Source organism: Cavia porcellus, unplaced genomic scaffold (genome assembly GCF_034190915.1).
Source record: "Cavia porcellus strain 051 isolate PalLab524CR breed Dunkin Hartley unplaced genomic scaffold, mCavPor4.1 scaffold_3, whole genome shotgun sequence".
NCBI classification, from domain to species: domain Eukaryota; kingdom Metazoa; phylum Chordata; class Mammalia; order Rodentia; family Caviidae; genus Cavia; species Cavia porcellus.
In genome coordinates this window covers 86,128,617-86,141,622 of record NW_026947486.1, presented here as the reverse complement: position 1 = coordinate 86,141,622, position 13,006 = coordinate 86,128,617, and the positions used below count along the sequence as shown (strand labels likewise).

At 36.8% G+C, this 13,006-nt stretch overlaps 1 protein-coding gene across 1 annotated transcript; it reads right to left on the bottom strand.

Moving 5' to 3' along the window:
- Positions 1 to 2,243: 2,243 nt before the first annotated feature.
- Positions 2,244 to 4,755, bottom strand: Tex13d (TEX13 family member D). The gene is made up of 2 exons (XM_063246375.1): positions 2,756 to 4,755; positions 2,244 to 2,481 (listed from the first exon to the last, which is right to left on the bottom strand). Exon 1 carries the CDS (start codon positions 4,530 to 4,532, stop codon positions 2,766 to 2,768), a length of 1,767 nt encoding a protein of 588 aa, XP_063102445.1. The 5' UTR covers positions 4,533 to 4,755; the 3' UTR covers positions 2,244 to 2,481; positions 2,756 to 2,765.
- Between the last annotated feature and the right edge of the window lie 8,251 nt (positions 4,756 to 13,006).

The following is a 13,006-nucleotide window of genomic DNA, read 5'->3' as shown; positions in this document are numbered from 1 at the left end:
ATATATGTGCACCCATGTTTATAGCAGCACAATTTGTAATCGCCAGATCTTGGAAACAACCCAAGTGTCCATCAACTGAGGAATGGATAAAAAAGTTGTGGTATTTCTATACAATGGAGTATTATTCAGCTATAAAGAAGGATCATATTGAGATATTTATCAATAAGTGGGCGCAGCTTGAGACCATACTCATAAGTGAAATAAATCAATCTCGCATGTGTGAATACCGAATAGTTTCCCTAATGTAAGTAATGATTCAAATATATAAAAATATATGGTAATCATGATTCCCCATTATGTGGCCTTGAAGCCTTATAAAATTTTCACTTATTAATTAGAAAGGCTTTATTCTGGGCTTCTTGATATGGAAATATTTGAAGCTATAGTATATGAAGTTTTATCCAAATATTTCAAGGAAAAAGACAGACACTATGGTAACTACTATTAAGTCGGGTTATTTGGTGGTGAAGCACTAGGTTGCTGAAACAGTCATGCTTTGACCTCTACTGTTATATTGTTATGTCCTGTTTTAACTCAATCTCTCCCTTATTCTTTAAAAAAATTATTTAGTTATTTCTTATGTTTGTTTTAATTAAGGGGAAAAATTTAAAAAATTAGGATATATAATAGTAACTCTTTTTGATTTCCTATTAACTTGTTTTGAAGTCCTGTAATACTCCCAAGATCTTGTTTTGACTGATTAGACTCTGTTCCATTCTGTGCGATGGTATCAAGTTTGAGGGTATAGGCAACTACTTTAAAGGCAATAAGATTCACTAAGATGCCCATTCTGGTTTGACTATTGTCTCCTTTGGAAGTCCTGTAATGTTTACAATGCCTAAGTTTTATTGGTCTTGTTCTCTACTGTTTTGTCCAACTTTATAACATCTAATGAGATAGACAATTCTTTTTAAGGAAACGAGACAACGTTGATAACCATTGTTGATAACCTTGTACTCTGTTCTACATCATGTGCTATGTCTATCCTTGGTTTTGACTGACAGCTTTGTTTTGCCATATTTGACTTTATTCTCTCCCCCCCCAAAAAAGTAATAAGAACTAAGGAGTAATAAAATCCAAAATGTGTAAATTTTGTTGTAAAAAAGAGGGGGAAAAAAAAGAGCTCTAACGGATATAACAGCAAGTGTGTTTAGGGGTGTTAAATATTAATGTTTTTGAATCATTGAACACAGCTGTTTGCAGTCTCTCTGTTTGAATGTCCACTTTGTATTCTTTGATACTGTGATTTGAGCAACTATTTCCAAGATGATAATATGTAATCTATTAACAGGTGATTTCTTACTGTTATGTTTTCTTTTCTTTGTAGTTCTATATTATGTGTACCCTTACACCGCTTTGTTTTGTTTTGTTTTTTCTCTTTTTCCTCTTAAATAAAATTTAAAAAAAAAGAAAAAAAAAGATTTGGTCTTTCTGGAAAGCAACTGGCAGCAGAAAAATAGCTGTGAAACTCAAAAGTGAACATTAGCGCAAGCATCAGAGCCTGTGGTTTCAAGAGGCTACTTTCCTGATATTTGCCACTGCTGATTTTTCTCACTTGGGATGAAGTCAATAGGCAGTTTAGTCACACAAGTCCATCCGTGAATCTAAAATTCATGCTTTCCCTCAGAACTTCAAAAATAAATATTATTTTAATTTGTTTTGCCCAAGGCATAAACTACACAAGGACAAGACACTGCTGATCTAATGCATATCCCAAATTATGCTTATTCTTGTCATCTAATCAAATTTACCAAAAAGACTATAATCACAGTACACCAGATAATATCAGATGTTCTAATTTCTAAAATCATTAAGCAAAAAAAAAAATAAAATCATTAAGCAATCAGTAACTATTTGCTTAATGAGATTAATTAAATTTTCTGTCACATACAGAATTTAACCTCTCAAATTCTTCCAAATTAACCTTGTTCCAACACAGAAGTTAAATTCTAACAAAAGCATTTTGGTCACTACTGTGCCCCAACGAGTGCCAAAGCATCCGTTCTTCCAGGAACTGACTTCTCATACTTCTTGACTCCCAGAAGGGAAGGGGAAGGGGGCTCGCTGAAGTCTGGGTCTATCAGAATCAAAGTATGTCTTTCAGCTCTGGCGAGTTTCCAGTGGTACAGGCTTAGCTTCAACAGAAACAAGCAGATTTGACTGGAATTAGACACAAAAACTATAATCCACCTTTAAAATTTAAAACCCCAAACAAGCAAACACGAACACTGTAGTAGCTTCCATAGAAATCATAGCATTATTAGGAAAAGTGGTGTTCATAAAGTTACACATAGCTTACAATTATAAAATTATAAGGCTGCTACCAATCAAACACATGTGATGTTTTAGAAAAAGGAGAAAAAATGTTTCAGAAAAAGGAGAAGGGATGATTCACAAAAGGGAGAAGGGAGGGAAAAGCTTCTTGACTTCAGCTTTTCCGAGGTATCCGCCAGTCAGTAACAGCCATCGAGAATCCACCACCTGCAAAATATTAGGAGAAATTCCCAGTTTAAAAAGTGCAACATTCCTAGTCCCTCTTTGTTCAGGTAAACAGGTAAAATAAATAAATAAAATCAGAATATAAATAAGTTCAGACTTGTATGTCTGCCCATAGTGATAAAACTGGTTAATCTGGGTAAGGGAATAATCAATTAATTTTTTCAATGATTTGTTTCAAATGTTCTGTGCAGGAAACTTATTTTTTAGAAGGAGGTCTTAGAAAGCTTCTTTCTGAAGGGCTTCCATTCTCACTTACCTTCCTGAAGTTACTGCATTTGCCCTGGGTAAGTATCATCACTCTCAATTTGGACATGGATCTTCTTGCATTTATAGCAGGCGATGCGCCACGGAAAATTCATCCTTTTACACCATGTGCAGACCCAGTTCTCTGGAGTATAGCACAAATCAGACTTCTGTTGCAATTCCTGGGCCTTTTTCTCTTGTGCTTGCTTGGTATTCTGCAGCTGAGGCTGCTGCTTCTTAGGGCTTTCTTTAACAGCTTGACTCCAGCTCTTCCACAAAGTGATGTCTTTGGCTATATCTGCACTTGTTTCCACGTCCTGATTTTTCATGTCTGGGAGAATCAAGCACTGCATTCTCTCTTCATCTCTATGATTTCTGTTGAACTCTAAGGATATTGCATCCTGAGCTTTTCCTACATTTTCCTGGCTATGGCTTCTTGTGATCCCTGGTAATATCACAGACTGAATGTATTCTGTAACTTTTCCCCTACTTTGACTTCTGCTGATGCCTAGATATGTCATATCATCCTGAACTCTCTCTATGCTGTCTCCCTGGCAACGAATACTTTTGAAACCTGGAGGTGTCGCAATGCGGGCCTTTTGACCATTTTCCTGGTTGTATTTTGTATTGTTTCCCAAGGAAACCATCTCCTGAGGTCTCTCTTGATATTCTTGTTGGTAGTATTGCCAGTTTTCTCCGAGGAAAGGCATTCCCTGGGGCCACAGTTGACGTGGTTCCTGGGTGTAGTTTCCTCTGTCCTGCTGGGGTGCTACTCCCAGGGACTTCTCCATGTCTTCCTCTTGTCTGAAGCATCCGCTTTCCCCAGGGACAAGCACTCCCTGAGGCATTTGCAGATGTTCCACGTTGAGGCTGTTGTTCCCTGAGGCTGATTCTTGCAGCATCTCAAGGCCTCCCAACACGTTGTAGCAACTCTGGTCCCACAGAGGCACCATCTGCTCCTGGAACCCTCCTCCAGCAGATAGTCCAGGTGGGTACATCCCCACAGGTGGCATCTGAAATTGGACTCCCATCTCTCTTTCAGTGAAAGCTGAGGGTGCTGGAGGCTGCAAGGATTGCAATCTCATGGAGAATGGTGCATGAAGCGGAAAGGGCTGAGGCATTAGAACGGGAAATGGAGATGGCATAGTTGGAACCCAGGAAGTTGGCAGGTAAAAAGCACTTGTTGGGGCTCCTACTGGGTTCTCGAAAAGCAGCCTGTTGTATTCTCCCATGGCCCACACATCTCTTTGTTGTTCTATGGGCCATGCTGTGGCCCCAAGTTGCGGGGCTTGTAGTCCAGGCTCTACATCTTGTGATACTGGGGCAATCTGTGCACACCTCTCAAACTGGAACAGCCTCCCAAGGAGCATATTGCACTCATTCTGTGCATGCTGCAGAGCAGACCTTGTAACGTGCAGCTGCGCAGTCGCCTGGTCTCGCTGCTGACGCAGCTGTTGTAGCTCCGAAGCCAGAGCCCAAGAGAGGGCCTCACGGTTCCCTAGCTGTTCCTTCAGCCGCCTAACCCGACGCATGTGCTGCTCTCGTTGTCCAGTGGCCACTCTTACTGCCAAGGCCAGTGCACTCCACGCGCAGGCCCTCTTGTGGTTGCGCGGCATCTGCTGGTCACCCAAGATGTTATGAAGACCATCCTCTATCTCACTCCATGACCGCGAGCGGAAGGTCAAATAGAAGTCTTGGCCCCCACCGTTCATTAGGATTTCATTATTGATGAACCGGATCACTTCCGTGTGACGAAATCCGCTGTTAGGGTCCCCAAACCCAACGGCCATGGCTATTGTGATCCGGTCAAAAGTGATCAGTTCAGGTAGCTCCGACCCCAATAAAGGGAGCCGGTATCAAGCTAGTTTCCCCTCACCAGCTCAGTTCTCGGCCACTCCTGGCCTTTAGCGAGGTTTCCTGCCTCCCTCAACCCTTCATGTCCGAGAACATACTCACTCAACCGTCCCACAGGTACCTCTGGTGAGCACCCAGCTAACACGCAACAAAGGGACGCTCTACGTCACGGCGTACGCCTACGTCATGGCGTACGTCTGCCTCATGGCCTACGCCTGCCGCAAGGACTGCTGGGATCAGACTCAGCACAGCGCCACCTACAGGAAGAAGCGGCGATGTGACTGGAATGCTGGCTGCCAGAGAAACAACAGAAACTTTGTTTCCAAAATTTTGGGAAGCATAATATCCAAAATGGTATAATAGACCCCTAGTCAGGTGCTGCAATTGGATAGGTGAGTATATAAAGCCGGTTGTTATCTCAGCTTCATCTTGTCTGCTTTCATGTACTACAAATTTTCATGGGATCAGTCATGGTCTCTGAACATTTCTCTCCTGATCCTGAAAGGATGAATTAATCCCTGTCATCAGGGCTGGGGATATAGCTTAGCAGCAAAAGCACCTGCATGGCAAGCACAAGGCAATGAATTTGATCTCTGGTACAAAAAAAGTAAAATATAAAAATAAAATTATATATATATATATATATATATATATATATATATATATGGCATCTTGCCCATTTGCTGGGAAAAATTCCAAATTGTAACTTTAAAGGGCCTGCCTGGCAAGCCCAAGGTTGTGAGTTTGATCCGCAGTAAAAAAAAAAAAAAATCCTTGTCATCAAGATAATCAAGTAATTTAGCCATGAAATAAATACCTGAACCTATCTGTAAATTTGTTCCCATTTTTATCTGCTCAGCCCTGATCTCAGAGAGTACCTGTCTTTTGAGACTAAATGTTCCTCCTATGATCTGGATATTCCATCGAAGAATTGCCATAGGAGTCCTCTAGGATACACTAGGCTTCAACCTAAACAAAGCAATAAAGCTCATGATAAAGGTAACTGTACTGATAAACACAAAAGAAAGTATTAATGTATTTTTGGCATGCAAATCCTCTTTAACATATGCTTTAAAAAGCAGCTGCATAAAAAATATATATCTATGTTGGTAGTCACATACTATGTAAAGATGTAATGTATGTCAGTAACAACATGTGAAACACCTATATCTATGCAAATATTTTGGTAGAATATTCAAAGTAAATTGGCATTAATCTGAAATATATTGTCCAAAGTTAATATTGCAATATGGCCTCCATATAAACTACTAATAACTACAAAATATATAGAAAAGGTAATGTAAGAAAATAAAAACAGCAACCACAAAAAATTAATTAAATGTCAAAGAAGGCAGTAAAAGACAAAATGAGGAATGAAGACATATTAAATACATATATTTAAATACAAATAGAAAATAAAAAATCAGAAGTCATTCCTTTTCAGTAAGTATAATAAATATGAGTGAATTTTAAAAGGCAAAGATTAGAAGAGTGGATATCTTTTTTAAAAACATATCTAAATATATGTTGTATGCAAAGTTCTGCTTTTTGATCCAAAGAGGTTGAAATTAAATGACTAAAAAAGATTATTTCATACAAGCAACTAATTGAGAGCTAAAGTAAGTGTACAAATATCAGAGAAAATACATTTTAAGACAAAAATTACTGAAAATGCAAAGTAGGTTATTATGTAATGTTTACTAGTTTAATCTGTCAAGAAACTGTATAAATTATATATACACCAGCAAAGCCCAAAAATACATGCATAAATGGGTAGAATATTGGGAGATATAGCAGTTCTACAATAACAGTTGGATAATTCAATACAAAATATCATAGGAAAAATTACAATATTAATAGAAATATACAACAATTTATTAACACTATCAAACAAATATACCTACCAGCCATCTAGTTAATAGTCAATTGCCAAAGGAAAAAACAGCATATTTTTCCTCAAGGAAACATGAAAAATTTCCCAAGATGGGATATATTTTGGGCCCTAAAAGAAGCCTCAAAAAATTTAAATGCTTGATGCCATAGGAAATATGTCCTCTGGCCATCATAGAGTAAAGTTGAAAAATAGTTAATAGATGGAAATTTGCAAAATATACAAATACATTGTTATCATTTAGATTTAGAATGTTTGCCAAGAGTTTCAGTTGTGCAGAGATATGGATTTTAAAAGGTGATTGGATGATAGGGATGCTATAGTCATCACTAAATTGATCCACAAATGAATTCATAGCTGAATGTGCTGTTAACAGGTGCCATTAATGTGCTGATTGGAAGAGGTGTGCTCCTGGGTATGTCTTCCTTTCTCTCCACTTCCTGGCTACCATGAGGTGACCAGCTTTCTTCCACCATTGAATATTGCCTTTTGGTCATGATGTTTCTATCTTAGAGCCATGTGGAAATAATGACTATTCCATGATTTCTATAATCTTCTTTAAAATTCAGACTGAAAAATAAGGGTATATCCATGTTATGACTCTAATCCAAGAAAAGACATACACATTCCTAAAAAAATTCACCACATCCAAACTGATGTACCTATCTTTTGGGAAAGTGTTTCCATATATGGTTAAACTTTATAACAACTTCAAACTATTTCAAATTAATGGAACCACACTTCATAAATGTCAAGGTGTTTAAAAGTTATTAAGTTTAAAATACTTTGGCTCTTGCGACCTTTATGGAATCAATTTATACTGTACTGAAACAGGAAGGTGATATACAATGGCCTACAAAGTGATATTTAAAAGGTAACTTGACTGAGTTATGTATCAATGGTAACATCACAAATACCACACTTTATTTTGCAGGTGAGCAAGTTTGCAAAGTATAAATGTATGTTTACAAGAAAGTAGAACAACTCAATTGCATAAATTAATCAATCTGAGAAACCACATTAAAAACATAGCTAAATTTTTCACAATTTTCAGTAAGTTCAAATACTTTCAATTTTAGTATAACCTCTGTCACAAAACTTTCATAACAACTTTAAATGATAACCATTGGTGATAACGAAAGGAAAATAACATTTTAAAGTTCATCATATTAGTATGTATCTATACTTGTGCAGATTTAATCTCCCAGGAGCCAAAGGTGGTAAATAGAATAAAGAAAAGGCATATACATATAAACATAAGCTGAGTATATGCTGAGTATCGAGAAATAGTTTTCATACTGCTTAAAAATTTATCCCCTTTATTCATTTGCTGTCTTTTTTTGTGCTTTGCACTCGGAGTGGCCTATTCAATACAGCTGCCCAAGAGACACATCACAAATGGAACTAGCTTGGCAGTTATTCTCAGAAATACCAAAGTGATGTCCCTTGTTTAATTTTCCCATGTGAGCACAACTTCATAGTCAGTAACACAAATATAAGCATGGCTGAACACAGTGTCACATTTTAAGCAAATAAAATTGGCCTTCAACAGCTGGGGATTTAGTTCAGTGGCATAAGCACCTGCCTAGCAAGCGCAAGGTCATGAGTTTGATCCTCGGTACAAAAAAAATTGCAGTCAATTTCATCTAACCCATATGACAGCATATATATATATATATATATATATATATATATATATATGCCTATATATGGTAAAATTAGCCATAACAAGTAATACACTTAAGTTCATTTTTTGAAAACTGATTTTTTTATTTTGTATCCCCTATTTGTTTTCTAATGTATGTAAATAATATCATTATTGAACATTTTGTCTAAAACTTAAGCCTTCTCACTTTAATCCTAGCCATAAATATACTTATGCACACAACTTCTTATGTCTGTTCACATTCTAACATACCCTAGAGTACTCAAAAAAGCAGTGATTCTGCGACATTAAGCTCTAGCCTACTAATTAGCAGGCAAGTCACACTTAGAGCACCACACTTGGCAGGGGAGGATGGGACAGACGAGTCACTAGACAAATGTGAAAGTGTGAAACAAAGCAGAATGGACTCTGAATTGTCAAGTAACTGAGGGACTAAAGGTTGGAGCAGAAGGTAGAAGGCTGTATCAGAAAGCTAAGAACCAAGAGAGGAACAGATTTATGAGTAGCTAATTATCTCAGGACAAGCAGTGACTACTTATACAGAATGACTAGGGTCACTGCTATTAAGAAAAATCACTTGACCAGAATTGGAGGAAACCGACAGGCCCCAGGACTTCATAGAAACAGTCTATCAGTAATTTAGCATCCAAAATACATTTATACCATTAATATAAGTACATTTATACCAGAGTGTAAAATTAGTAATACTGTAGTTTTGATCTAATGGCAAGAGGAAACTCTTGAGAACACTAGATACTTGAAGGTCAATTGGCTATACTTGAAGGTTTGTTCTGATGGCAGAACAACAAAAGGTGTCTAATTTTCACTGGTAAAGGCAGTACAAACACAACACAGTCTGTCTTTGAAATGTCACTTAAACTTTTTTCCCATCATACTGTTGAGCCTTGAACACTAAAGTTCAGATTGTTACTGTAAAGGGATAGGCGACAGGGAGAACAAGTAGGACTTTATCCCCATTTTCCTAACCTAAGGTCAGGCCTAGAAAGCCAGTGATTTTCCTTCCAGATCTGGCTAAAGGATAAGAAGAGGGAACAGTGAATTTCCCACCAATTCTGCCAGTACCTGAGTTCCATAATCTGATGCTTTTCCCAATGCAGTGGCTAGTATGGCAGCAGACTACTTATTTAAGGTGCTACGTCATTGTCTGGAAATCTGGGATTGATTCATACTTAAAAGAAGCCAAATCACAGAGTGCTTTGTGCCAGATAAGGATACCAATTACTTATCACCCAAATAAGCATCACACACACACACACACACACACACACACACACACTTTAGTGCATACAGATCCATAGAGGCCAACATCCAGCCCTGCTCTCACACTGGCTGAGATCACACTCAGAGCCCTCTTTACTCATCAGGATGTTCCCTTGTACTCTGAACTGCCAGATGTCATCTCTCTCAGGAATCTACCTTTTCTCATCTGCTCTTACTGACCCGCAGCAGCAAAAAAGTTTTTGACATTTTATTGTCATAACAACAGTTAGGATTTAGATGGAGTGACTATCATGCAAAAAAATGGTGCAGATTAATTCATTTGATCCTCTACTTCAATGAATTACAAGTATAATTATTATTTCAGCTTATAGATGGTGACATTAGTACACATGAAAGATAAGCAATTTTCCCAGTATAACACAGCTAAGAAGTGGTAAACTTAATACTTTTGTGAATCCTTTGTCATATTTGTATTAAGTCTTTTATTTAAAGAAATGTGATTGCACTAGGGGCACAACTAAAGCTCTCCTCTATTACTATTTCTCATTTCCTTCCTTCTCTGTCTCTAGTAACACAAGATTGGCATATATCTTCCTTATTTGTAAAGATACATATTCTTCTAGAAACACTTATGCAGTATTACCTCTGTGATAAAGCAGTATAAACTTTTTTCAAATTTGAATGTTTCACTTCACACGATATTTACTAGATTATTCTATATTGATACCTGTAGATTAGCTCACTTATTTTAAGTGTTGTTTAAAAGCTCACATTGTAATGCGCACTTAGGTTAATTCCAATATTTTCACCATTAGCAAGTGTTCTAATTAACAATGTTGTATATGCCTCATGGTTATGTCCACTTAAAGATGGAAATTCTCCATGCCTTCATCTGTATCTTTATTACGTACTGCTAAGTTGTTTCCTAGAATGATTTTAAGAGTTTGCACTTCAGTTCAGATACAAATACCACACTTCTGTGTTTCAGGAACTTTCTGAACAAGTTTATCTTAAATATGTTAGCACAGTTCAAGAAATTGATGCGTAAGAGAAATTATGTAAGCTAATGTTTCTGAAGCCTAAATGTCAGTGCGAACCAGGAAACGGGCCTATAGAATATGGATTTCCAGGCCTGACTGCAAACCTACTGGATCAAATTCACAAAGGATGACACCTCAGCATGCTCACTTGGTGATTCTGATGCAGTTAATCTGTGAATCAGAGTTTGTAGACCACTGGGTTCGGCTATATTCTGACATGTACTATGGCAGATCATTTTTCATGAAACTGTATATTGGACTACTAAAACGCAACACATATGGCTGCATCTTCTTTACACATTATCACAGAACATGTGCTTTTCTTTTACAAATGGGTGTCATAGACAGGCCGTACAAGATTTAGGAGCAAAAGAGCTGAAATTATGTAATCCCATTGTAATTCTGTTGCACTGAAGTAAGGAAATAATTTTAGCTACCTAAATTCATCAATAGCAGACAGAAAAGAAAAAGGAAAAACTTCATGCTATTAACAATCGAAAGAGAGAAGCTAGGTATGGTGGCACATACCTGTAACCCTAGCACTTGGGAGGTTGAGGCAACAGGAACGCTGCAAGTTCGAGGCCAGCCTGGACTGCACAATGAGTTCAAAGACAACCCGAGCTACATGAAAAGACTCTATATCCAAAATGACCAAACAAGTAATTAAGTAAATAAGACAGAGAAGTAGGTGGAAAGTTTCTGGTGCATTGAAGTTCTCCTCAATTCCCAGAATTAATACTGAGAGTCAGAAATGTTGACAAAAGCCTGATAATTTTCACGAATTTCCTTCAATTTACAGAGATGTGGCCTATAATCATGAGTAGGAATAAAATTTCCTAATTATTTGAATGAGTTTTGATAAGTTTCACATAGTTTTTCAAATTCACTTAAATATTCTAATATATTCATTCATACTATACAGTCCTTTTATTGTCTCATTAACATCTGCAGCATATGTAATTATATCCTATTTTTTATTTCCAGTATTGGTTATTTGGGTCTTTTGTATGTTTTAATTTTTATTACTGCATGCTTTTAGTACATAATGATTACATTCATCATGGGGAGTTGGTACATGCACATAACAATCTTAATTTGTCATCCCCTTCTCCCCTCCTCCCTCTACCTTTTTGTCCCTTTCCATAAGATCTACTACCCCATTTCCTGTTATCTATTATTTTGCTCTTTTTGTTTACATTTTGAATTACTCATATAATAGAAATCATATGTTATCTGAGACAATATGTCTCATTTATCACTTAACATTATGGTCTCAAGGTACATCTATTTTCCTACAAATGCTTTGATTTTTACCCTTCTTTATGGCAAAGTATACACTATGTTGTATAAGTTCCTCATTTTCATTGTCCATTTATCTGTCAAGGGACATACAGATCACACAGAAAATTTAGCATTTAAAAGTGGTGTTCCATTAACATAGGTATGCATGTATCACTATAATGTCATGTTTTTAACTCTCAAGAAGATACCTACAAGGGGAATATGTAGGTTAAATGAAATTTCTAGTATTAGATTTTTTAGGCATCTTCATGATTGTGGTTTTACTAGTTTACATTCCCACCAAAAACGTAGTAGGTTTTCTTTTCCCCACAACCTAACCAGTATTTGTTATTATTTCATTTCTGATGATAATCATTCTTTCCGGAGCAAGATGGAACTTCAATACAGTTTTCATGTTCATTTTTCTCATGGCTACAAATGTTGAACATTGTCTATTTCCTGGCCATTTGTACTTCTGCTGCTGAGAAATGGCTATCCATTTCAGTGGTCCATTAATTGATTAACTCTTTTAACTTGGGAGTTCTATTTTTTAAATTCTTTATAGACATTAGTCCTCTACTCAAGGAATTGGTAGCAAAAATGTTTTCCCTTTCTGTAGGTTACCTTTTCACTCTATTGATTGTTTGCTTTGTTGCTGACAAGCTTTTTAACATGATTTGATGTGTTGATTTTTGATGTTATTTTTGTGTGATTTTCCTTCTGTTTAGAAAGTCTTTCTTATGCTTTTTTACCGATTTTGTTTTCCAACAGATTATTTCTTTTTTAACATTTAGATCTGTGATCCATTTTCATTTCATTTTAATACATGGTAAGAGATATGGGTCTACAGTCACTCTTATACGTGTGGATAGCCAGTTTTCCCCATGTCTTTTGTTAAAGAAACATCTTTCCTACAGCATGGTTTGTTGTTGTTTCTGTTGATGCTGTTTGTTTGTTTGTTTGTTTGCTTGCTTGCTTGTTTTTCAGGGTCTCACTATATAGTCCAGACTGGCCCAAGCTGGTCTCAAATTTGCAGCAATCTTCCTGCCTCAGCCTCACAAGTGCTGGGATTATAGCCATGTGCCACCACTCCCAGCTAAATATATGTTTTTGGCTCCTTTCTGAAAAATTAGATAGCTTAATTGTCTGGGGATCTTTCTGCATCGTCTATTCTGTTCCATTGATGCATATGTCTGTTTTTGTGCCAGTATCATGATGTTTTTGTCATTGTAGCATTGTACTATAACTTGAAGTCTGGAATTGTGATGCATATTACATTGTTCTGGTTAC